Source organism: Dendrobates tinctorius, unplaced genomic scaffold (assembly GCF_039654945.1).
Source record: "Dendrobates tinctorius isolate UK_male_01 unplaced genomic scaffold, ASM3965494v1 ptg000106l, whole genome shotgun sequence".
NCBI classification, from domain to species: Eukaryota; Metazoa; Chordata; class Amphibia; order Anura; family Dendrobatidae; genus Dendrobates; species Dendrobates tinctorius.
Genome location: NW_027361774.1, coordinates 502,637 through 526,006, shown reverse-complemented (window position 1 = coordinate 526,006; position 23,370 = coordinate 502,637). Strand labels below are relative to the sequence as shown.

General features: G+C 42.1%; 1 protein-coding gene across 1 annotated transcript in view; it reads right to left on the bottom strand.

The window, feature by feature from the left end:
* The window catches only part of LOC141100529 (uncharacterized), a 74,386-nt gene that overhangs the window by 44,229 nt on the left and 6,787 nt on the right, over positions 1-23,370 (bottom strand). The window contains exon 2 of the mRNA XM_073589092.1: positions 21,499-22,680. Coding sequence (XP_073445193.1) covers positions 21,499-22,680 — 1,182 coding nt within the window. The remainder of the gene's footprint in view (positions 1-21,498; positions 22,681-23,370) is intronic.

The window sequence follows — 23,370 nt, the reverse complement described above, 5'->3', positions numbered from 1 at the left end:
TACAGCAGCCGTATGAATCATAGAATCATAGAATCGTAGAGTTGGAAGGGACCTCCTGGGCCATCTGGTCCAACCCCCTGCTCAAAGCAGGATTCGCTAAATCATCCCAGTCAGATGTCTGTCCAGCCTCTGTTTGAAGACTTCCATTGAAGGAGAACTCACCACTTCTCGTGGCAGCCTGTTCCACTCATTGATCACTCTAACTGTCAAAAAGTTTTTTCTAATATCTAATCTGTGTCTCCTCCCATTCAGTTTCATCCCATTGCTTCTAGTCTTTCCTTGTGCAAATGAGAATAAAGTTGATCCTTCTACAATGTGACAGCCCTTGAGATATTTGTAGACAGCTATTAAGTCTCCTCTCAGTCTTCTCTTTTGCAAACTAAACATTCCCAAATCCTGCAACCTTTCCTCATAAGACAGGGTTTGCAGACCGGTCACCATTCTGGTCGCTCTTTTCTGAACTTGCTCCAGTTTGTTGATGTCTTTTTTAAAATGTGGTGCCCAAAACTGGACACAATATTCCAGATGAGGTCTGACCAAAGAGGAGTAGAGGGAAATAATGACTTCATGTGCTCTAGACTGTATGTTTCTGTTAATACATCCTAGAATTGCATTTGCCTTTTTTGCTGCTGCATCACACTGTTGACTCATATTCAGTCTGTGATCTATTAGTATACCCAAGTCTTTTTCACATGTGCTGTCACTTAGCCCTATTCCTCCCATACTATATATGCTTTTTTTATTTTTATTGCCCAGATGTAGTACTTTGCATTTCTCCCTGTTAAAAACCATTCTGTTAGTTGCTGCCCACTTCTCCAGTTTATTTAAATCTTTTTGAATCCTCTCTCTCTCTTCTCTAGTATTAGCTATCCCTCCTAGCTTTGTGTCATCAGCAAATTTAATCAGTTTACCCTCAATTCCTTCATCTAAATCGTTGATAAAGATGTTGAACAATACAGGGCCCAGGACAGAGCCCTGTGGTACCCCACTTGAGACATTCTTCCAACTGGATGTGCAGCCATTTACGACCACTCTTTGGGTCCGATCACTAAGCCAGTTATGAATCCACCTAACAGTTGCCTTGTCCATTCCATACTTAGTCATTTTTTCAATAAGGATTGTATGAGAGACTTTGTCAAATGCTTTGCTGAAGTCAAGATATACTATATCTACAGCATTTCCCTGATCCACCCAATCAGTGATTCCGTCATAGAAGGAAATTAAGTTAGTCTGACATGACTTATTAGTAACAAACCCATGCTGACTCTGTTTAATCACTTCATTCTTATCCAGGTATTGACATACATGTTGTTTAATAATTTGTTCAAAGATCTTTCCTGGTATAGAAGTCAGACTCACCGGCCTATAGTTGCCTGGGTCCACCTTCTTCCCCTTTTTGAAGATAGGAACAACATTTGCTCTTCTCCAGTCTTCTGGCACTTCTCCTGTTCTCCAAGAATTTTCAAAGATTATGGAGAGGGGTTCAAAAATTTCTTCTGCTATCTCCTTCAGTACTCTGGGGTGTAATTCATCTGGACCTGGAGACTTGAATTCATTTAGGTTAGCTAAGTGTTTCCTCACTATCTTTCTGTTTATAGATATCCTGGATTCTTCTATTCCCTTAATAGGACAGTGAATAACAGTTGATGTTACATTTCCTTTCTGAGAGAAAACAGATGCAAAATAGGAATTTAAAATTTCAGCCTTCTCAACATCCTGTCTTACCATTTCATCATTTTCATCCTGTAAAAACCCTATAGCATCTTTGACTTTTCTTTTACTTTTGACATATCCCCAAAATCCTTTATTATTGCTTTTGACATCTCTTGCAAGCCTCAATTCATTTTCAGCTTTAGTTAATCTGATTTGTGCCCTGCAGGTTCTGCAGACAGCATTATATTCTTCTTTAGATATGCCTCCCTCTTTCCATTTTATAAACATTTCTTTCTTCCTTTTTAGCATGTGCTTAAGTTCTGTGTTCATCCATCCTGGTTTCTTTAAATGCTTCCTATTCTTCCCTCTTTTCGGAATTGTTAAAAACTGTGCTTTGAGAATTTCATTTTTCAAGATTTCCCATCCTTCCTGGACATTTTTGTCTTTAAGGATATCCAGCCATTGGATCCCTCCAATTCTCTTTCTGAATCCCTTAAAATCTGCCTTTCTGAAATCTAACCTTGACGTCTGAGTCTTCACAGGTCTTCCGCCTCTAGTTATCCAAAATTCTAAAATAGCATGGTCGCTACCTCCTAGGGTCCCAGCCACTTTTACCTCCTCAACCATTTCCTCCCTGTTTATAAGGATTAGATCCAAGGTAGCAGTTCCCCTTGTTTTCTCCCTTGAAAATACTAGCGCATGGCGGAACGGCCATGAGCACTTTTTATAGCGTACGGAACCTGCCAGAAATCTCCAGGTCTCCAAAAGGAGCCAATAGGATCCGGAGCAGGACCTGAGCACCTGACTCCTGAACTCCAGTGGGAGCTCATCTCGTGAGCATGCTCAGAAGATGGCACAAAGGACTTAGCCTCTGGAGATAAATGTGAGAATCTGGATTCCTGCATAGGCATGGTAGAAACCAGATTCCTAACATCCAGATGGCCATTGGCAAACTTCTAATGGGCCTTGACATATGCTGGTGTGAGTAGCAGGACCTTGCGTGCCCTGGAAGATGTTAATCCATGATGGCATAGTGTGCTTGTAGCTCTATTACCGGAACCCCTGCATGGTGGGACGCCAGCTTACTCACTGCCTCAGACCCTCGGCACAATCCTCAGCGCTCTCCTGCTTCCTGGTTGTGTGAGCCCCGCAGCTCCCAGCGGTGCACCTAGTACACACATGCGCGCACTAAAGGGGCAGAGCAAGTATATACTAAATACCCTTAGCTTGTTACTCAGAGATATTTAGTATAATTACTACGCCTGGAAGATGGCTTCCAGCTAATTGCTGGGAGTCATCCTATATAAAAGACTCCCTCTCCCTTAGGGATTCGCCATGCGACGTGTAGAATCATTAGTCAGTAAGGTGTACTACTAGTGAGTTATGCGGTCCCCTGGTCCTAGTTTGGCTAGTGTCCTAAACCTGTATTCCTTGCCCCAGTGTGGCCAGTAGTGTTGAGCATTCCGATACCGCAAGTATCGGGTATCGGCCAATACTTGCTGTATCGGAATTCCGATACCGACTTCCGATATTTTTTCAATATCGGAAATCGGCATCGGAATCGGAAGTTCAAAGTTGATTGACAGCCTGACGTCATCATGATGTGCGGTGTGTGCGCATCATGATGCGCCGTCATTTCGGGCCTTCCGGGGGTCTCTGCCGGCCTGCCGGGGGGCTGTGCCGGCCTGCCGGGGGGCTGTGTGGACTGCCCGGGGTCTGTACCGGCCTGCCGAGGGGCTGTGCCGGCCTGCCGGTGGTCTGTGCACCCTGTGGGGGTCTGTACTGGCCTGCCGGGGGGCTGTGCTGGCCTGCCGGTGGTCTGTGCACCCTGTGGGGGTCTGTACCGGCCTGCCGGGGGGCTGTGCCGGCCTGCCGGGGGGCTGTGCTGATGTCCGGGGGTCTGTGCAAGCATCGTCCGATGGGACTACAAGTCCCATCTGGCGATGCCTGCTACCATGACAGTGATTGACACATTAGCCAATGATGGGACAGTAGTAGTCCCATCATCCAGCTAATGTGTTAAATGTTAAAAAAAAAAAAAAAAAAAAAATACTACATACATACTACATGCATGCTACATACATACTACATGCTACATACATACTACATATATACTACATACATACTACATACATGCTACATACATGCTACATACATACTGCATGCTACATACATACTACATACATACTACATACATACTACATACATACTACATGCATGCTACATGCATGCTACATACATACTACATGCATGCTACATACATACTACATGCATGCTACATGCATGCTACATACATACTACATGCTACATACATACTACATGCTACATACATACTACATATATACTACATGCATGCTACATACATACTACATATATACTACATGCATGCTACATACATACTGCATGCTACATGCATGCTACATACATACTACATACATACTACATGCTACATACATACCACATATATACTACATACATACAATACATTCATACAATACATACATAGACATACAGTACATATAACATAGAGTAACATACTTACCAATACTTGTCACATTGTTCCCCGAAGCCATTGTCTTTTCCGGAATAAATATTAACATAACAAACCACAAAAATACTCACCCACGATCCGAAGCAGTCCACGAGTGTGTCCCACGACGATCTTGGGTAGAGAACTGCAGCATCAGATGATGCTGCCATTTTCTACGGGCTGCAGGAATCCAATGACGGAAGGTAGGTATCCTTCCGCACTGTATTCCTCCGCCACTTAAAAAAAAAAAGTCCCTAGTCTCACTTTATGCCATTGCTGCGTGGGAAATTCCCACACAGCAATGGCATAAAGTGAGACTAGGGACTTTTTTTTTTTTTAAGTGGCGGAGGAATACAGTGCGGAAGGATACCTACCTTCCGTCATTGGATTCCTGCAGCCCGTAGAGAACGGCAGCATCAGCTGATGCTGCAGTTCTCTACCCAAGATCGTCGTGGGACACACTCGTGGACTGCTTCGGATCGTGGGTGAGTATTTTTGTGGTTTGTTATGTTAATATTTATTCCGTAAAAGACAATGGCTTCGGGGAACAATGTGACAAGTATTGGTAAGTATGTTACTCTATGTTATATGTACTGTATGTCTATGTATGTATTGTATGAATGTATTGTATGTATGTAGTATATATGTGGTATGTATGTAGCATGTAGTATGTATGTAGCATGCATGTAGCATGCAGTATGTATGTAGCATGCATGTAGTATATATGTAGTATGTATGTAGCATGCATGTAGTATATATGTAGTATGTATGTAGCATGTAGCATGTATGTAGTATGTATGTGGTATGTATGTAGCATGTAGTATGTATGTAGCATGCATGTAGTATATATGTAGTATGTATGTAGCATGTAGTATGTATGTAGCATGCATGTAGTATATATGTAGTATGTATGTAGCATGTAGTATGTATGTAGCATGCATGTAGTATGTAGCATGTAGTATGTATGTAGCATGCATGTAGTATATATGTAGTATGTAGCATGTAGTATGTATGTAGCATGCATGTAGTATGTATGTAGCATGCATGTAGTATGTATGTGGTATGTATGTAGCATGTAGTATGTATGTAGCATGCATGTAGTATATATGTGTTATGTATGTAGCATGTAGCATGCATGTAGCATGCATGTAGTATGTATGTAGTATGTATGTAGTATATATGTGGTATGTATGTAGCATGTAGTATGTATGTAGCATGCAGTATGTATGTAGCATGCATGTAGTATATATGTAGTATGTATGTAGTATATATGTAGTATGTATGTTGCATGTAGTATTTATGTAGTATGAATGTAGCATGTATGTAGTATGTAGTATGAATGTAGCATGTATGTAGTATGCATGTTGTATGTATGTAGCATGTAATTTTTTTTTATTTTTTTTTTACATTCAACACATTAGCCGGATGATGGGACTATTACTGTCCCATCATTGGCTAATGTGTCAATCACTGTCATGGTAGCAGGCATCGCCCGATGGGACTTGTAGTCCCATCGGACGATGCCTGCACAGACCCCCGAAGCCTGCACAGACCACCGGCAGGTCGGCACAGCCCCCCGGCAGGCCGGCACAGCCCCCCGGAGCCTGCACAGACCACCGGCAGGCCGGCACAGCCCCCCGGCAGGCCGGCACAGCCCCCCGGCAGGCCGGCACAGACCACCGGAGCCTGCACAGACCCCCTGGCAGGCTGGCACAGCCCCCCGAAAGGCCCGTACAGACCCCAGAGAGGCTGTACAAGGCAAAAACAGGGTTTTTCTTATTCCAATACCGGAAGTCCCATAGACTTGAATGGGACTTCCGGTATCGGAATCGGCGATACCGATACTTTTTTTAAAGATCGGCCGATACCATCCGATACGATACTTTGAAGTATCGGACGGTATCGCTCAACTCTAGTGGCCAGTCCTGAATCCGTCATCCCCTGGTCCCAGAGCAGCCAGTGTCTGAAACTCATTCCGGTGTGGCAAGTCCTGTATCCATAGTCCCCTGGATCCAGAAAGGCCAGGGCCTGAATCTCATTCCCGGAGCGGCCAGTGCTTGAAGCTTGTCCATGAGTGGCCAGTGGCTGAACATTGTCATCTGGTCTGTGTTCAGCCAAACCCTGTTCCAGTATCATAGACCAGAGTGTCTTAACCTTGCCCTAATCAGTGTCAGTAACCATTCTGTAGAGGTACCAGAACTTACTAGTCTGAACAGAAACCTATCCCTATTCAGTGTCAGCAAACCTGACCCCTGGGGTCTGCAGCTGCAATATTGGGTTCTGCCCAGGAGTGGTACCTGGCGGCTACCTGCAGGTCAGTCTGTATCCACCAGTGAACACTAGGTAGCTGATTAGCTATGCACACTTCCTGAGCAGGCCCAGTCCTGTGATCCCAGCTCTCTTCAGGTCATTGACCCAGTCTTACCATGTAGTTCTGGGCTTTCTGACCTTTCTCAGAATCTTCCTTACCCCACGAGACGAGATCTTGCATGTAGCCCCAGACCGAAGAAGACTGACAGTCAACTTGTTTTTCTTCCATTTTCTAATAATTTTGTCAACAATTGTTGCCTTTTCACCAAGCTACTTGCCTATTGTGCTGCAGCCCACCCCAGCCTTGTGCAGGTCTACAATTTTGTCCCTGGTGTCCTTAGACAGCTCTTTGGTCTTGGCCATGGTGGAGAGGTTGGCGTGTGACTGATTATCTTGAAAGGTGTCTTTTATATAGGCAACAATTTCAAACCAGTTGCAATTAATACAGGTGAGAGCAGAGTAGAAGGGCTTTTTAAAGAAAAACTAACAGGTCTGTGAGAGTCTGAATTCTTGGTGGTTGGTCGGTGATCATACACTTATTTCATGCAATAACATGCAATTTCATTATTTTAAAATCATACAGTGTGATTTTCTGTTTTTTATTTTTAGATTTTCTGTCACCGTTGAAGTGTACCTGTGATAAATATTACAGACTTCTCCATTCTTTGTAGGAGGGAAAACTTGCAAACCGGCAGCGTATCAAATACTTATTTTCCGCACTGTGTCAGGATCTTGGCTGTACATGTCCTTAAAGATTCATTTCTTACATTCGCATCGACATTTTTCAACCAAACTGTGAAGTCGTGAGCGATGAGCACGGTGAGAGATTTCACCAAGATATTGCATCTATGGAAAAAAGAGATCAGGGACAATGGAATCCATCAATGCTTGTAGATAACGTTGGACCATTGTAAGAGATGACCCGGTGCAGGAGTACAAGAGACAAGCAAAAAGAGCTGTCACTGAATGAGGGCCACAGCTTATAATGCAATTTCTGTGACTGTGTGTAATCCGTAATAGTGTTTAGATATGTCTTAGATATTGGAATTGCTGCTAAGCTTCCTCTAAGTATCAGACAATTGGCCTAACAAAATATTACGCATCTTTATATTTGCAAAAATAATGTTTCCGAGTCCTGAAACTTTTATGTATCAATAACATGTAGCGGTAAAAGGAAAACTTGTAGATATCGTAGAGACAAGGGACAAGTAAAATTGTCATTGTCAGACCTGAATTCAGAAGGGGAGAATCAGGAGGACACGGCTCGTTTCATAACTCAACCGGACAGCTTCTTTATAACCAATGAATTTTTATTAAATGTTAAACAGCTACAAGTCCTACAGTCAGCGCAGAGACCATAGAGTCGGTGATAGGGGCATCACATATGACTTGGCTCCTAGAGAAAAGGAAAAACAAGGAAAACTGAAGCACAAAAAATAGGGATCATACGAACTAAGGGGGGGGGGTAAGAGGGAAAGGTATACATTGCTCCATGAAACTTTAAGCTGATTTTCATCATGCGGTAATTATTTAGCTTCAAAGGCAGCGTAATACAATAAATAAGAGGGGTGGTGTTGTGAGTTCATTCTCTGGTTCACCAGTTGTGAGTTCTCCTTCCAGACTCTCTCTGGTGGTAACAGGAGGTAGTGAGGATGATTTGATCGCTGGAGATCTGCCACCTGAGAATGAGGATGACGATTGGATCTCAGGAGTCTCAGATTGGATTTAATACAGCCGACGCCCTATTCAGTTGCTGGTGATTCCTTCTGGCTTGTCAGCTCTTGGTTTTCAGCTCTGTTCCAGTCATCTAAGCCAAGTTTTTCTGCTAATGTTCACACTTGATTTTGTTGGTCTATTCAGTTTTTTGTGTGGTCAGCCAGCCCCTGCTGAGGGCTGTGCCGAATTTCCACTCTTATTTATCAGTATTTTGCCAATTTTCTTTTTGTCCCGTACTAGTTTGGTCTCTTTTTGCTCTGTCTCAGAATATTTGAGAGTGCTGATATAGTGGGAGAAGTGATTACTATGATTTAAGTCTAGTGACTTCAGGGTTAATTTTGCTATCAGAAGTGTTGGACATTATTTTTGTAGGGTTTTTTGCAGTGTCTTTCCTTTCCTTTCCTCTCTAGTTAGTTTGGGCCCCATCGCTTGCTCAACCTATTTTCCTGCCTGTGTTTGTGCTTTCATCTTGTTTCACCGTCAATACATGTGTGGGGGCTATCTATTCCTTTGGGGTCTGCTCTGGGGCAGTTAGTTTTCCCCTTTTCATGCTTCAGGCTTATTTAGTCCTCCGGCCGTGACGGGCGTCTAGGAACATCGTAGGTACGCTCCACGGCTGCTGCTAGTTGTGTGGTAGGATCAGGGATCTGAAATCTGCATAGTTACCAACCTTTCTGGTTTTCTGTGGCTTAGCTTGTTTTGCTTTTTTCTCCTCGGTGACCCATTCATAACAGAATCACCAGCCATACCGCAGATTCTACGGTACTCAAAAGCAGGAAAAAGTTGTTAAAAAAAAGTGTCAGAATTTTTTTAAAAATATTTTTTTCTCTGGGGCCGTAGGAGGATTTTTTTTTCTTTTTCCTAATGGAGATAAAGCAATTGTCTGATCGTGTGGAGCAGCTGGCTGCTGAAGTGCAGGGAATTTCCATCTACCTCATTCAGTCACATGCTGCTGAACCTAAGATCCCTACTCCTGATGTGTTTTCTGGGGATCGGTCTAAATTTTTGAATTTTAAGAATAATTGTAAATTATTTCTGGCCTTGAAGCCTAACTCATCGGGGAGGTCTGTGCAGTAGGTTAAAATTGTCATCTCCTTGCTGCGCGGCGATCCCCAGCATTGGGCTTTTTCTCTGACACCTGAAAATCCTATTCTGACTAATGTGGATGCATTTTTTCAAGCCTTGGGGTTGTTGTATGATGAACCTAATGCTGTTGATCAAGCTGAGAGAACCCTGTTGGCATTAAACCAGGGTCAGGATTCTGCAGAGTTATACTGTCAAAAATTCCAAAAGTGGGCGGTCCTTACTACATGGAATGATGGTGCATTGGCAGCTCTCTTTCAGAAGGGTTTATCAGAGACTGTAAAAGATGTTATGGTGGGATTTCCTATTCCCCCTGGTCTGGATGATTCTATGTCATTAGCCATTCAAGTTGATCAGCGTTTACGTGAACGTAAAACTACACGGGAGGCGCTGCCACCTTTTGAACAAACGTCTGAACCTATGCAATGTGATGGGGTTTTGTCTAGGGCGCAACGTCAGGAGTTTAGAAGGCGTAATAAGCTGTGTTTTTTCTGTGGAGACGCCTCTCATATTATTTCTGTCTGCCCAAAACGAGAGAAACGTTTTGCACACACATTGCTGTGGGCAGTATACAACCTAAGTTCCTTTTGGCAATTACTCTGATCTGCTCCTTATCCGCGTTTTCCACAAACTCTTTTGTGGATTCAGGAGCAGCATTGAATCTGATGGATTTGAACTTTGCTAAACATTGTGGTTTGTCCATGACGCCTCTGCGGATGCCAATTCCTTTGAGGGGTATTGATGCTACTCCTTTGGCGGAGAATAAACCTCAGTTTTGGACCCAGGTGACAATGCGAGTTGCCCCAGACCACCAAGAAAATTGTAAATTTTTGGTGCTGCATAATTTGCATGATACTATTGTTCTGGGTTTTCCTTGGTTGCAAACTCATAATCCAGTTTTGGATTGGAAATCTGGGTCTGTGGTGAGTTGGGGTTGTCAGTGTGTTCTTAGAGACGCTCCTGTTTTCTCCACCTCTCCTCAGTCTCATGATATTCCTGATTATCTGGCTGATTTTTCTGATGTATTTAGTGAGAGTAAGTCTGCGTCTTTGCCTCCTCATAGGAGTTATGACTGTGCAATTGAGTTGATGCCTGGGTGTAAATTTCCCAAGGGTCGGCTTTTCAACTTATCAGTACCCGAACATGAAGCTATGCGATCCTATATTAAGGAGTCATTGGAGAAGGGTCATATTAGACCATCCTCGTCACCTTTAGGTGCTGGGTTTTTTTTTGTGGCCAAGAAAGATGGTTCATTAAGACCGTATATTGATTATCGTTCCCTTAACAAGATGATGGTTAAATATCAGTACCCATTACCTCTGATGTCTGATTTATTCTCCAGAGTTAAGAGTGCCTGCTGGTTTACTAAGCTTGACCTCAGGGGGGCATATAATCTTATTCACATCAAGCACGGGGATGAATGGAAGACGGCCTTTAATACTCCGGAGGGACATTTTGAGTACCTGGTGATGCCTTTTGGGCTCACTAATGCCCCTTCTGTCTTCCAGTCCTTTATGAATGATATTTTCCGTGACTTTGTGGATAAGTTTTTGATCATCTATCTGGATGATATTTTGATCTTTTCTAGTGATTGGGATTCTCATGTGGCACACGTCCGGACTGTGTTCCGGATTTTGAGGGAGAATTCCATTTGTTAAGGGATCGAAATGCCTCTTTGGTGTACAGAGGATTTCATTTTTGGGATTTATCTTATCTCCATCGACTATTGAAATGGACCCGGCCAAGGTACAGGCCATTTATGATTGGGTTCAGCCTACTTCTTTGAAGGCCCTCCAGAAGTTTTTGGGTTTTGCTAATTTCTATCGTAAATTTACAGGTAATTTTTCTGGTATTGTCAAACCACTGACTGATCTGACCAAGAAGGGCGCTGATGTGCTGAATTGGTCTCCCGAGGCTATCTCAGCATTTCAGGAGCTTAAGCAGAGATTTACTTCAGCTCCAGTTTTACGACAACCTGATGTCTCACTTCCATTTCAGGTGGAGGTAGATGCTTCTGAGATTGGTGCAGGAGCTGTTTTGTCCCAAAAAGACCCTGTGACTTCTAAGATGAATCCCTGTACCTTCTTTTCTCAAAAGTTCTCCCCATCTGAACGCAACTATGACGTGGGGAATCGGGAATTGTTGGCCATGAAGTGGGCATTTGAGGAGTGGAGACATTGGTTGGAGGGAGCTAGACATCAAGTTGTGGTCCTCACCGATCACAAGAATTTAATTTATCTGGAGTCGGCCAAACGCTTGAATCCTAGACAGGCTAGATGGGCCTTCTTTTTCACGCGTTTTAATTTTGTGGTCTCTTTTCTTCCGGGCACTAAGAATGTTAAGGCAGATGCCCTTTCTAGGAGTTTCTTTGCTGACTCTCTTAATGTGACCAAGCCTGTTACCATCCTAGGTGAGGGGGTAGTTCTTTCTGCCATTTCGCCCGATTTGAGACGTGCCCTGGAGGAATTTCAGGAGGATAAACCTGAGTGTTGCCCTATGGGAAAATTGCATGTTCCTGACCAGTGGAGAAAGAGAGTGATGTCTGAAATTCATTGCTCCGGATTGGCTGGTCATCCAGGTATTTTTGGTACCATAGATTTGGTGAGTCGGTCCTTTTGGTGGCCTACCTTATCTCGTGACGTCAGGAATTTTGTACAGTCCTGTGGGACTTGTTCTCGGTCTAAACCCTGTTCTTATTCTAGTGGGTTGCTGATGGCCTTGCCGGTGCCCAAGAGGCCATGGACCCATATCTCAATGGATTGTATTTCTGATCTTCCTGTCTCTCAGACAATGACTGTTATCTGGGTGATTTGTGATAGATTTTCGAAGATGGTCCATCTTGTACCACTCCCAAAGTTGCCATCTTCCGCTGAGTTGGTGCCCTTGTTTTTACAACAGGTGGTTCGGTTACATGGGATTCCTGAGAACTTTGTGTCCGACAGGAGTCCAGTTTGTTTCCAGATTCTGGAAAGCCTTTTGTTCCTATCTGAGAATTCAGTTATCCTTATCCTCCGCATTTCATCCCCAGACCAATGGACAGACTGAGAGAACAAACCAGACCTTGGAGTCTTATTTGAGATGCTTTATATCTGCTGATCAGGATGATTGGGTCTAATTTTTGCCCTTGGCCGAATTCGCACTGAACAATAGAGCTAGTTCTGCCACTTTGATGTCACGCTTTTTCTGTAATTTTGGGTTTCATCCTCGATTCTCTTCAGGGCAAGTGGAATCTTCGTCCTGCCCAGGTGTGGACACTGTGGTTAAGAGAATGCATCAGATATGGGACCAAGTGGTGGATAAGTTGTCACTCTCTCAGGAAAAGGCCCAGCGATTTTCCAACCGGCATAGGACCATTGGTCCCCAGTTTAAAGTGGGTGATATGGTTTGGTTGTCGTCTAAGAATATTCCTATGAAGGTTGCATCTCCTAAATTTAAGCCAAGATTTATTGGTCCTTATAAGAGTTTGGAAATTCTTAATCCTGTTTCGTTTCGATTGGCTCTTCCAGTTATGTTCAAGATCCATAACGTATTTCACAAATTTCTGTTGAAGAGGTTTGTTGAGCCAGTGGTTCCTATGGCAGCACCTCCTGACCCTGTGTTGGTTGAAGGCAATGTGGAATATGAGGTAGAGAAAATATGGGATTCTCGTTTGGTTAGACGGAGACTCCAGTATTTGGTCAAATGGAAGGGTTATGGTCAGGAGGATAATTCTTGGGTCTCTGCCTCCGATATTCATGCCAATAGATTGGTTCGTGCTTTTCACCGGGCCCATCCTGATCGGCCTGGTGGCGTGGATGAGGCTTCGGTGACCCCTCCTCAAGGGGTCTACTGTTGTGAGTTCATTCTCTGGTTCACCAGTTGTGAGTTCTCCTTCCAGACTCCCTCTGGTGGTAACAGGAGGTAGTGAGGCTGATTTGATCGGTGATCTGCCACCTGAGAATGAGGATGATGATTGGATCTCAGGAGTCTCAGATTGGATTTAAGACAGCCGATGCCCTATTCAGTTGCTGGTGATTCCTTCTGGCTTGTCAGGTCTTGGTTTTCAGCTCTGTTCCAGTCATCTAAAGCTGTTTTTCTGCTAATGTTCACACTTGATTTTGTTGGTCTATTCAGTTTTTTGTGTGGTCAGCCAGCCCCTGCTGGGGGCTGTGCTTAATTTCCACTCTTATTTATCAGTATTTTGCCAATTTGCTTTTTGTCCCTTACTAGTTTGGTCTCTTTTTGCTCTGTCTCAGAATATTTCAGAGTGCTGATATAGTGGGAGAAGTCTAGTGACTTCAGGGTTAATTTTGCTATCAGAAGTGTTGGACATTATTTTTGTAGGGTTTTTTGCAGGTTGCAGACAGTGTCTTTCCTTTCCTCTCTAGTTAGTTTGGGTCCCATTGTTTGCTCAACCTATTTTCCTGCCTGTTTGTGCCTTCATCTTTTTTCACCGTCAATACATGTGTGGGGGCTATCTATTCCTTTGGGGTCTGCTCTGGGGCAGTTAGTTTTCCCCTTTTCATGCTTCAGGCTTATTTAGTCCTCCGGCCGTGACGGGCGTCTAGGAACATTGTAGGTACACTCCACGGCTGCTGCTAGTTGTGTGGTAGGATCAGGGATCTGCAATCTGCATAGTTACCAACCTCTCTGGTTTTCTGTGACTTAACTTGTTTTGCTTTTTTCTCGTCGGTGACCCATTCATAACAGGGTGGTATAGTGTTTAAGCCCTTTCTGACATCAGACGTACTATTCCGTCCATGTTACCTGGGCCAATTTGACCATTGACGGAATAGTATGTCTCGGCGATCGCCCGCACACACGAGTGGTGTGCGGCCGATCGCGGCCAGGTGTCAGCTGATTCTCACAGCTGACACCCAGCACTAAGTGCCAGGAGCAGTCACAGACCGCTCCCGGCATTTTAACCCCTGAAATACTGCAATCGAACACGATCACAGCATTCCAGGAGCAGGCAGAGGGCTGACAGTCCCCCTGCCTTTGGATCGGAGACCCCACAACATGACGCAAGGTCGTGATCACTGCCATGGTAACCCGATGTTGTCACGATCCGGGGTTAAGAAACTTCCTGGTCATGCGCAGTGCAAGTCAGGCGGTCTCTCAGTGTCACGGCACTAAGTGTAGCGCTGACAGCTTCTATAGCAGGGGTGGGTAACCTCAAGCTCCAGGGCCATTTACGGCCCTCAATGACCTTTTATCAGGCCCCCGAGCAGATTCTCAGGGACTGCATTCTTGGGCAGGGAGTTGTATTTTGATTGCCAGAAGCTCATTAATTTCTTCTTGCTCTGTTAGCACACACACGCAGTGTTCACTACTGAACATTGAAGGGCATACAATAAAAGATTGAGTCATGAAACCAGTGCCAGAGTCAGGATGTACTTTGTGGGCGGAGTTTGTATGGCCCCCGAAGGATGGTATAAATATCCAAATGGCCATTGGAAGAAAGAAGATTCCCCACCCCTGTTCTATAACATGGGGATGCTGCTTCATCTGCCTGCCATAAAAGCGATCAGCCTGCAAAAAATGACTGTCCCATAGTGGGACAAAGTGTAAAAGATAGAATGAAATAAAAAAACATGTAACTAATTGTAAAAATATAAAAAAATAAATAAAAAATAATAGAATAAATATTGACTTTTTTATTAACATTAAATATTTGAATGAAAAAAATCTAAACAGTAAAAGTACACATATTTGGTATTGCCACGTCCATAACGACCCGCCCTATAAAACTGTTCCACTAGGTAACCCCTTTAGTGAACACCATAAAAGCAAAGGCAAAAAACAACGCTTTGCATTCATACCGCCAAGCAAAAAGTGGAAAAACACGTGATCAATAAATAAACATGGTACCGCTGAAAACATCTTGTCCCGCAGAAAAAAAGCCCCCATACAGTGTCATCAGGGGAAAAATAAAAAAGTTATAGCTCTAAGAAAAAGCGATGAAAAAATAATAATTTTTTATATAAAATAGTTTTTATTGTATAAACATAAAAAAATTATATAAATGAGGTATTGCTGTAATCGTACTGACCCGAAGAATAAAACTGCTTTATCAATTTTACCACACCTGAGACGGTATTAACGCCCCCCCCAAAAGAAATTCATGAATTGATGGTTTTTGTTCATTCTGCGTCCAAAAATCAGAATAAAAAGCAATCAAAAAATGTCAAAAAATTATAGCTCTCAAAATGTGGTGATGGAAAAACTATTTTTACAATGAAAAGCATCTTTTAGTGTGTGACAGCTGCCAAGCGTAAAAACCCGCTATAACACCTCATTCACATGTCCTGATATTTCTGGTACTGGTACTGTGGCGGCGATCGGCACAAGCAGGGGAGAATGATGAGAGTCGTGTTCAGCACCTGGAGCTGGGGAACAGCGCTTACTGTAACGCTTCTTCCCCGGTGCCGATGCGTGTCACATGAATGACATCCATGTGTTTTATGTGTGCACGTATGCTGGCTGTTTTGTGGCCCACGCTGACATTAAAAATCGACATCAGCGTGTTTTGCTCATGGACAAACGGTCCGTGGAAACACACTGACATGTGCACAGACCCATTCACTTGAATAGGCAAATAGTGCTCCGTTCCTCCCGAGTCTCTCCGCATGGCTGCCCAATGGTATAAAATTCTGTGACACACCTATGATGTCTATATGATCACTGCAAACCCTAGATGAATTCATTATGAGGTGTAATTCATAAAATGGGGTCACTTATAGGGGGTTCTACTGTTCTGGCACTTCATGGGCTCTCCCAGTGTGTCATGGCACCTTCAAACCATAACAGTAAAATGTGGCGCTCCTTCCATTTTGAGCTCTGCCATGCACCTAAACAGTGGCTTACCCCAACATATGGGGTATCAGCGCACTCAGGACAATTAGCACAATAACTCTTGTGGTCCAATTTCTTCTGTTTCCCTTGAGAAAATAAAAAATTGGCTTAGAAAATATCATTTTTGTGGAAAAAAATATTTTTTACTTTTATGGCTCTACGTTATAAACTTCTGTGAAGCACTTGAGGTTCAAAGTGCTCACCACACATTTAGATAAGTTCCCTGGGGGGTCTAGTTTCCAAAATGGGGACACTTTTGGGGGGTTTCCACTGTTTAGGCACATCAGGGGCTCTCCAAATGCGACATGACACCGGCAGACCATTCCATCAAAGTCTGCATTCTAAAACGTCACTACTTCCCTTCCGAGCCCCAATGTGCACCCATACAGTAGTTTTCTGCCACATATGGTGCATCAGTGTACTCAGGACAAATTGGACAACAACTTTTGACGTCCAATTTCTACTGTTACCCTTGGGAAAATAAAATATTGGGGACTAAAAATCATGTTTGTGGAAAAAATGATTTTCATATTTTTACGCCCAGACGCTATAAACTTTAGTGAAATACCTGGGGGTTCAAAGTTCATATCACACATCTAGATAAGTTCCTTGGGGTGTGTATTTTCCAAAAAGGGGTCACTTGTGGGGGTTTCCACTGTTTATGCACATCAGGGGCTATCCAAACGCAACATGGCGTCCAATCTCAATTCCAGCCAATTTTGTGTTGAAAAAGTCAAACGGCGCTCCTTCCCTTCCAAGCTCTACCATGCGCCCAAACAGTGGTTTACCCCCACATATCAGGTATCAGCGTACTCAGAACAAATTGCACAATAACTTTTGCAGTCCAAAATCTCCTGTTAGCCTTGGGGAAAAAAATAATTGGATCTGAAGCAATGTTTTTATAAAAAAAAGTTAAATGTTCATTTTTTTTTTTTAAAAACATTCCAAAAATTCCTGTGAAGCACCAGAAGGGTTAATAAACTTCTGACATGTGGTTTTGAGCACCTTGAGGGATGCAGCTCTCAAAATGGTATCACTTTTGGGTATTTTCTATCATATAGACCCCTCAAAGTGACTTCAAATTTGATGTGGTCCCTAAAAAAAAAATGGTGTTGTAGAAATGAGAAATGGCTGGTCAACTTCTAACTTTTATAACTTCCTAACAAAAAAATGTTGGTTCCAAAATTGTGTTGATGTAAAGTAGACATGTGGGAAATGTTATTAAGTCTTTTGTGTGACATATTTGTGTGATTAATGGGCATGAAAATTCAAAATTGGAAAATTGCAAAATTTTCCACCAAATTTCCATTTTTTTACAAATAAATGCAAGTCATGTCAAAGAAATTTTACCACTAACATGAAGTAAAATATGTCATGAGAAAACAATGTCAGAATCACCAGGATCCATGGAAGCGTTCCAGAGTTATTATCTCATAAAGGGACAGTGGTCAGTATTGTAAAAATTGGCCCGGGCATTAACGTGCAAACCACCCTTGGGGTAAAGGGGTTAATGGCTAACTGAAAAGATGGTAACACATTGCAAGCTTTCCAGACAATTCAGGTCTCTTCAGGCATAGAATAATACAAAATCTGAAGAATCACATAGCACAGACATAATGCAATAGGTAAGACAAATGACGTGAAGTAGAACTATCATTATGGGAGAGGGATAAACAGTGGTGGTCATAAATATTGGAACAGTTCATAGATTAGGAGTGTGAAAGTTTTATTGTCCCCTGATAGGGGTCTGGTTCTGTGTTGTGATGCCCCACTAGGTCTGAGAAAATTCCTTAATTGATATAAAAAGACATGAATCCATGCGACACATTCATTCCTGCATTGAGTGTCAAAGGCTGTCATGAGTTTATACTCCCAGATCCTTCTGTTTCTCTGAGATTTGAAGTTACCTTTTTAATACAAGTAATTTCATGTCCATGGTGCTGTGATCAGGGCTACAAAAATGTTTTGCCACACGTAGATCTATTCTTTTTTCTCTTATTGTGTAGTTGTGAGAAGTCATCCTTGTTCTAAGTTTTTGCTATGTCTCTCCCACATACAGACCCCCAGTTGGTACAAATAATTAAGTACACCACACTTTCATACCTTACACCACTCTTAATTATTTGTGGAGTTACAACATTTGACATTTGCCTGCATTTTTATAGCTACACATGGTTTACACAAATTATATTTTTTTGTCTTAACTCTATACTATTTACCATTAGAAGCTGTGTATTTTTGTAATTATCTGTATGTATACATGATTGATTACCACTTCTGTCTCTGTAAAAACAATGCCCTTTAATCCCTTTCCGACATTTGGCATAAATGTATTCCAATTTCGGACTCCCTTCCTTTGATGTGGGCTCCATCACTGAGCCCACATCTTTTCCGGCACATGTCAGCTGTCAACTACTCCACCTGTGGCACGCACACAGAGATGGGGTAACAACAAGTGTAGGAAGATGACAGTCCATTGAGTCCATACAAGGTGCAAAGCCACTTGATCCGAGAATCACAACCTGGCTTCCCCAAACGTATCCATGGTTCAGCGATGGTCAATGGAGCAGATCTGTATTCTTCCAACCAAGGCTGAAAACCCCTAGGTTGTTTCCTATAGAATGAAAGATCCGTGACCTTCGTGATGGAGCCATGATGTAAATGGCTGCCGTCCTGTCTCTGGTCCTTTTGGGATGTATAGATGTCTTGGCAGAATCTCTCTAGCTGTTTCTCTCTCTGTCTCTTTATACAGAGGCCTGTAACCTATTTGTACACTTAACAAGTGTCCCTCATTCAGTATTTACATTAAGGGTAAGAATGGAGATGAGAACAAGTAGCATTACTTGATTATTTAAACTATTTGCATAGTTTTTCCCTCTCTGCTTTAGAAGTCAACAAACTGGCTCCATAACATAACGCATAATTAGCATATCAGCAAACATCACTAGTGATCAAGGATAAGCGCACAATAAAAGTCAATATCACCGGCTGACACAAACAAAAGTCTGTTTTCTTGACCAAATAGAAATCAACACTTAAATTTAAAGCCAACATACAGATAACATTCTATTATTCTTCGTTTGCTAAAAAATAGTCTTCTGGTTAATTAAGGAACAATGCTGTATGTCTTCACAATGCCAAAAGTAAAAAAAAAGTTTTTAAAAATATTAAAAAAATAAAAAAAAATATAAAAGTTCAAATTCCCCCTTTTGCCCCATTTAAAATAAAACAATAAAAAAATACATATTTGGTATTGCTGCATTCAGAATCACCCGATCTATCAACATAAAAAAAGAATTAACGCGATCACTAAACGGCGTAATGAGAAAAAACGTAAAACAATGCCAGAATTAATTTTTTTGGTCGCCACACTATTGCATTAAAATACAATAACAGGCGATCAGAAGATCATATCTGCACCAAAATGGTATCATTAAAAACGTCAGCTCGGCCCACAAAATATAAGCCTTCACCCAACCCAAGATCATGAAAAATGAAGATGCGACGGGTATCGGAATATGGAGCAATTCTTTCATACTTTACCTAATGAAGAGGAGTTATTTTTAATGATAAATGTTTGTTTTGGGTCGTTTATTTTCTGTTGGTATTTGGTTTATTCTATAAAACTCCCATATAATATTCTCACCTTGAATTTATCCTATAAAACTCCCATATAATATTCTCACCTTGAATTTATCCTATAAAACTCCCATATAATATTCTCACCTTGAATTTATCCTATAAAACTCCCATATAATATTCTCACCTTGAATTTATTCTATAAAACTCCCATATAATATTCTCACCTTGAATTTATCCTATAAAACTCCCATATAATATTCTCACCTTGAATTTATCCTATAAAACTCCCATATAATATTCTCACCTTGAATTTATCTTATAAAACTCCCATATAATATTCCATCCTTGAACACACGCCACGTGCATCATGCTTTTGTACAATTTGTGAATAATATATATAGGTTCTCCTCGTCTGAGTTATTTTTGAAGGTCAACAAAATACGATTTTCCTGTAATTCATTTCTCACACTCTAGGTATAATAATGACTTTTCCCTGTGTGGGATTTTTGATGTTTAAAAAGGTTTTCGGTACCTGCTTTCTTGGGTGTCTTGAGGTTGTTATGTGATGTGAGCAGTGTGCCCAATCAGCGCTGACGTCACTGTCCCCACCTTCGGACAAATCAAGCATCATGAAGCCGTCAGAGAGCAGCCGCAGCCCTGGCCTCCTGTTCATGTTCAATATGTCTGAAGGAAGGAGCAGTGAAGCTGCCGCTGATTGGGTGCAGGGCTCGTGTGATGTGAGAACCTCACATAAGCCCCGGGACAGTGAGTCTCAACACCACTGAATTGGAGCCGGCACGCCAGCGGAGTATGAGTGTTTTTATTTTAATGAGGCCAAACATAAGGAATGAGTTCACTGAGAAAAAAATATATATAAACCGTGTTTTTTGGACTATAAGACACACCTAGGTTTAGAGGAAATTAGGAAAAAAAAATTTGAAGCAAAAAATGTGGTTAATTCTGTACTTAATATCCCTTATCCTGGTATATATGGTCCCCTCATCCCTATTCTGATACACATGGCCCCCTCATCCCTACCCTGGTATACATAGATCCCTCATCCCTATCCTAGTATGCATGGCCCCATCCTTATCCTAGTATGCAGGGTCCCATCCTATTGTGGCATGATTGGCCCCATCCCACTCATGGTATGCTGTGCCCCATCTCATCGTAGTATGCATGGCCCCATCCTTATCCTAGTATGCAGGGTCCCATCCTATTGTGGCATGATTGGCCCCATCCCGCTCCTGGTATGCAGTGCCCCATCTCATCGTAGTATGCATGGCCCCCATCCCTATCCTGGTATGCAGGGCCCCCATCTCTTCCTAGTATGCAGGGCACCATCACTATTCGGGTATGACTGGCCCCCCATTCCAGTCCTGGTATGCATAGCCCAATCCTTATAATTGGCCCCCATCCTGGTATCCATGGCCCCATCACAAAACATTAAAAAAAAAAAGCATTACACTTACCTACCCGGCGCTCCCTAGCTGAATCCTGCTCTGATACCAGCAACTGGTTCATGCTTGTAAGCAGCACATGGCAGGGACATAATGCATTGCTCACAAGCAGAGCACAGCTGCCGGAGTACTCGCCGTTAAAACTATATCAACATTATGAACATAAAAAAGGCTTCTCCCCTATGTGACATCTCTGATGTTTATTAACAGTTGATTTCCAAGTAAAATATTTCCCACATTAAGAAAATGAAAAAGGCTTCTCCTCTGTGTGACTGCTCTGATGTCTAACAAGATTCCCTTTCCGGTTAAAATATTTCCCACAATCTGAACAGGAAAAAGGCTTCTCCCCTGTGTGAGTTCTATGGTGAGTAACAAGCAGTGATTTACGTGCAAAACATTTCCCACATTCTGAACAGGAAAAAGGCTTCTCCCCTGTGTGACTGCTCTGATGTCTAACAAGATTCTCTTTCCGGATAAAATATTTCCCACAATCTGAACAGGAAAAAGGCTTCTGTCCTGTGTGAGTTCTATGGTGAGTAACAAGCAGTGATTTATGTGCAAAACATTTCCCACATTTTGAACAGGAAAAAGGCTTCTCTCCTGTGTGAGTTCTTTGGTGTATATCAAGATTCCCTTTCTGGTTAAAACATTTCCCACATTTTGAACAGGAAAATGGCTTCTCCCCCGTGTGAGTTCTCTGGTGACTAAGAAGATGCCATTTCTGGTTAAAACATTTCCCACATTCTGAACAGGAAAAAGGCTTCTCTCCTGTGTGAGTTCTTTGGTGAATAAGAAAAAGTGATTTTTTGTGAAAACATTTCCCACATTCTGAACATGAAAAAGGCTTCTCTCCTGTGTGCGTTCTATGGTGTGTAACAAAATCTGATTTATGTGTAAAACATTTCCCACATTCTGAACAGGAAAAAGGCTTCTCTCCTGTGTGCGTTCTATGGTGTGTAACAAAATCTGATTTATGTGTAAAACATTTCCCACATTCTGAACAGGAAAAAGGCTTCTCTCCTGTGTGAATTCTCTGGTGTCTATCAAGAACCGATTTCTGATTAAAACATTTCCCACATTCTGAACAGGAAAAAGGCTTCTCTCCTGTGTGAGCTCTCTGGTGTCTATCAAGATCCGATTTCTGATTAAAACATTTCCCACATTCTGAACAGGAAAAAGGCTTTTCCCCTGTGTGAGTTCTATGGTGAGCAACAAGCAATGATTTACATGCAAAACATTTCCCACATTCTGAACATGAAAAAAGCTTCTTTGCTAAAGGAGCAGTTTGTTTTGTAATGCCTCTTTTGTGACTTTGATTTTCCTTATTAGTCAGTAATGAATCAGAAGATGGGACCTGTTTCATAGGATCAGATGACAGATCTTTGCTGTGAATGGATGATGATATATCTGGAGTAATGGCAATCACTTCAGTTGTATCTTGTAGGATCTCAAGATCATCAGATTTAAAACTTGAAGATGTCAGCTGTCCCTCTGATCTCCTGGTACATTCATCTGCTAAGATAAAAAAAAAAAATATTTTTAATAAAATATCCTTGCGTTTTATATTTTTGAACATTTCTACTTAAACTGTCCATAAAAATGGCAAGCTATGTAAAAAACTTTAATTATTTACCAAGACAATGACAGTTCACAGTCTAATAGAAAACCTTGTTGGATGAACGAGTAGTGTGTGGTGTTCAACTGTTTGGTTTCTTTTTATTCAATATTTGGGAGGCAGAATGAACAATCAATGTTATGTAGGTGAAAATAATACCAATTCTCATCTCACAAAAACAAGTCCCCACTCAGGTCCATCATCTGTCAGTGGAAAAACAGAGGTTCCCGCACTATTAGTGACTCAAAGGCTGTTGAAAAGCAACAAGGTTTCCATAAACCAATCCAGCAAAATCCGCTCTCACTTCGGAGTCTTGCAGTGTGCGCAAACAACATTTAGGATCCCTGTATTTAGCAATATTATAGTGAGAAGAATCTACTTAATTTGTGGTGTGTGTCTCCTGGAGCACAATCTGGGCACTATGTGCTGGGTAAGAAAATGGCAAATGTGTAATTTTCACTCTCCAACATCCACTAAGTGTTAATTTCCGGGAAGTGGCCGTGGCGTCAAAATATTCATTCCTCCTACACACGTGGTCAAAATTGTTGGTACCCCTCGTTTAATGACAGAAAAACCCACAATGGTCA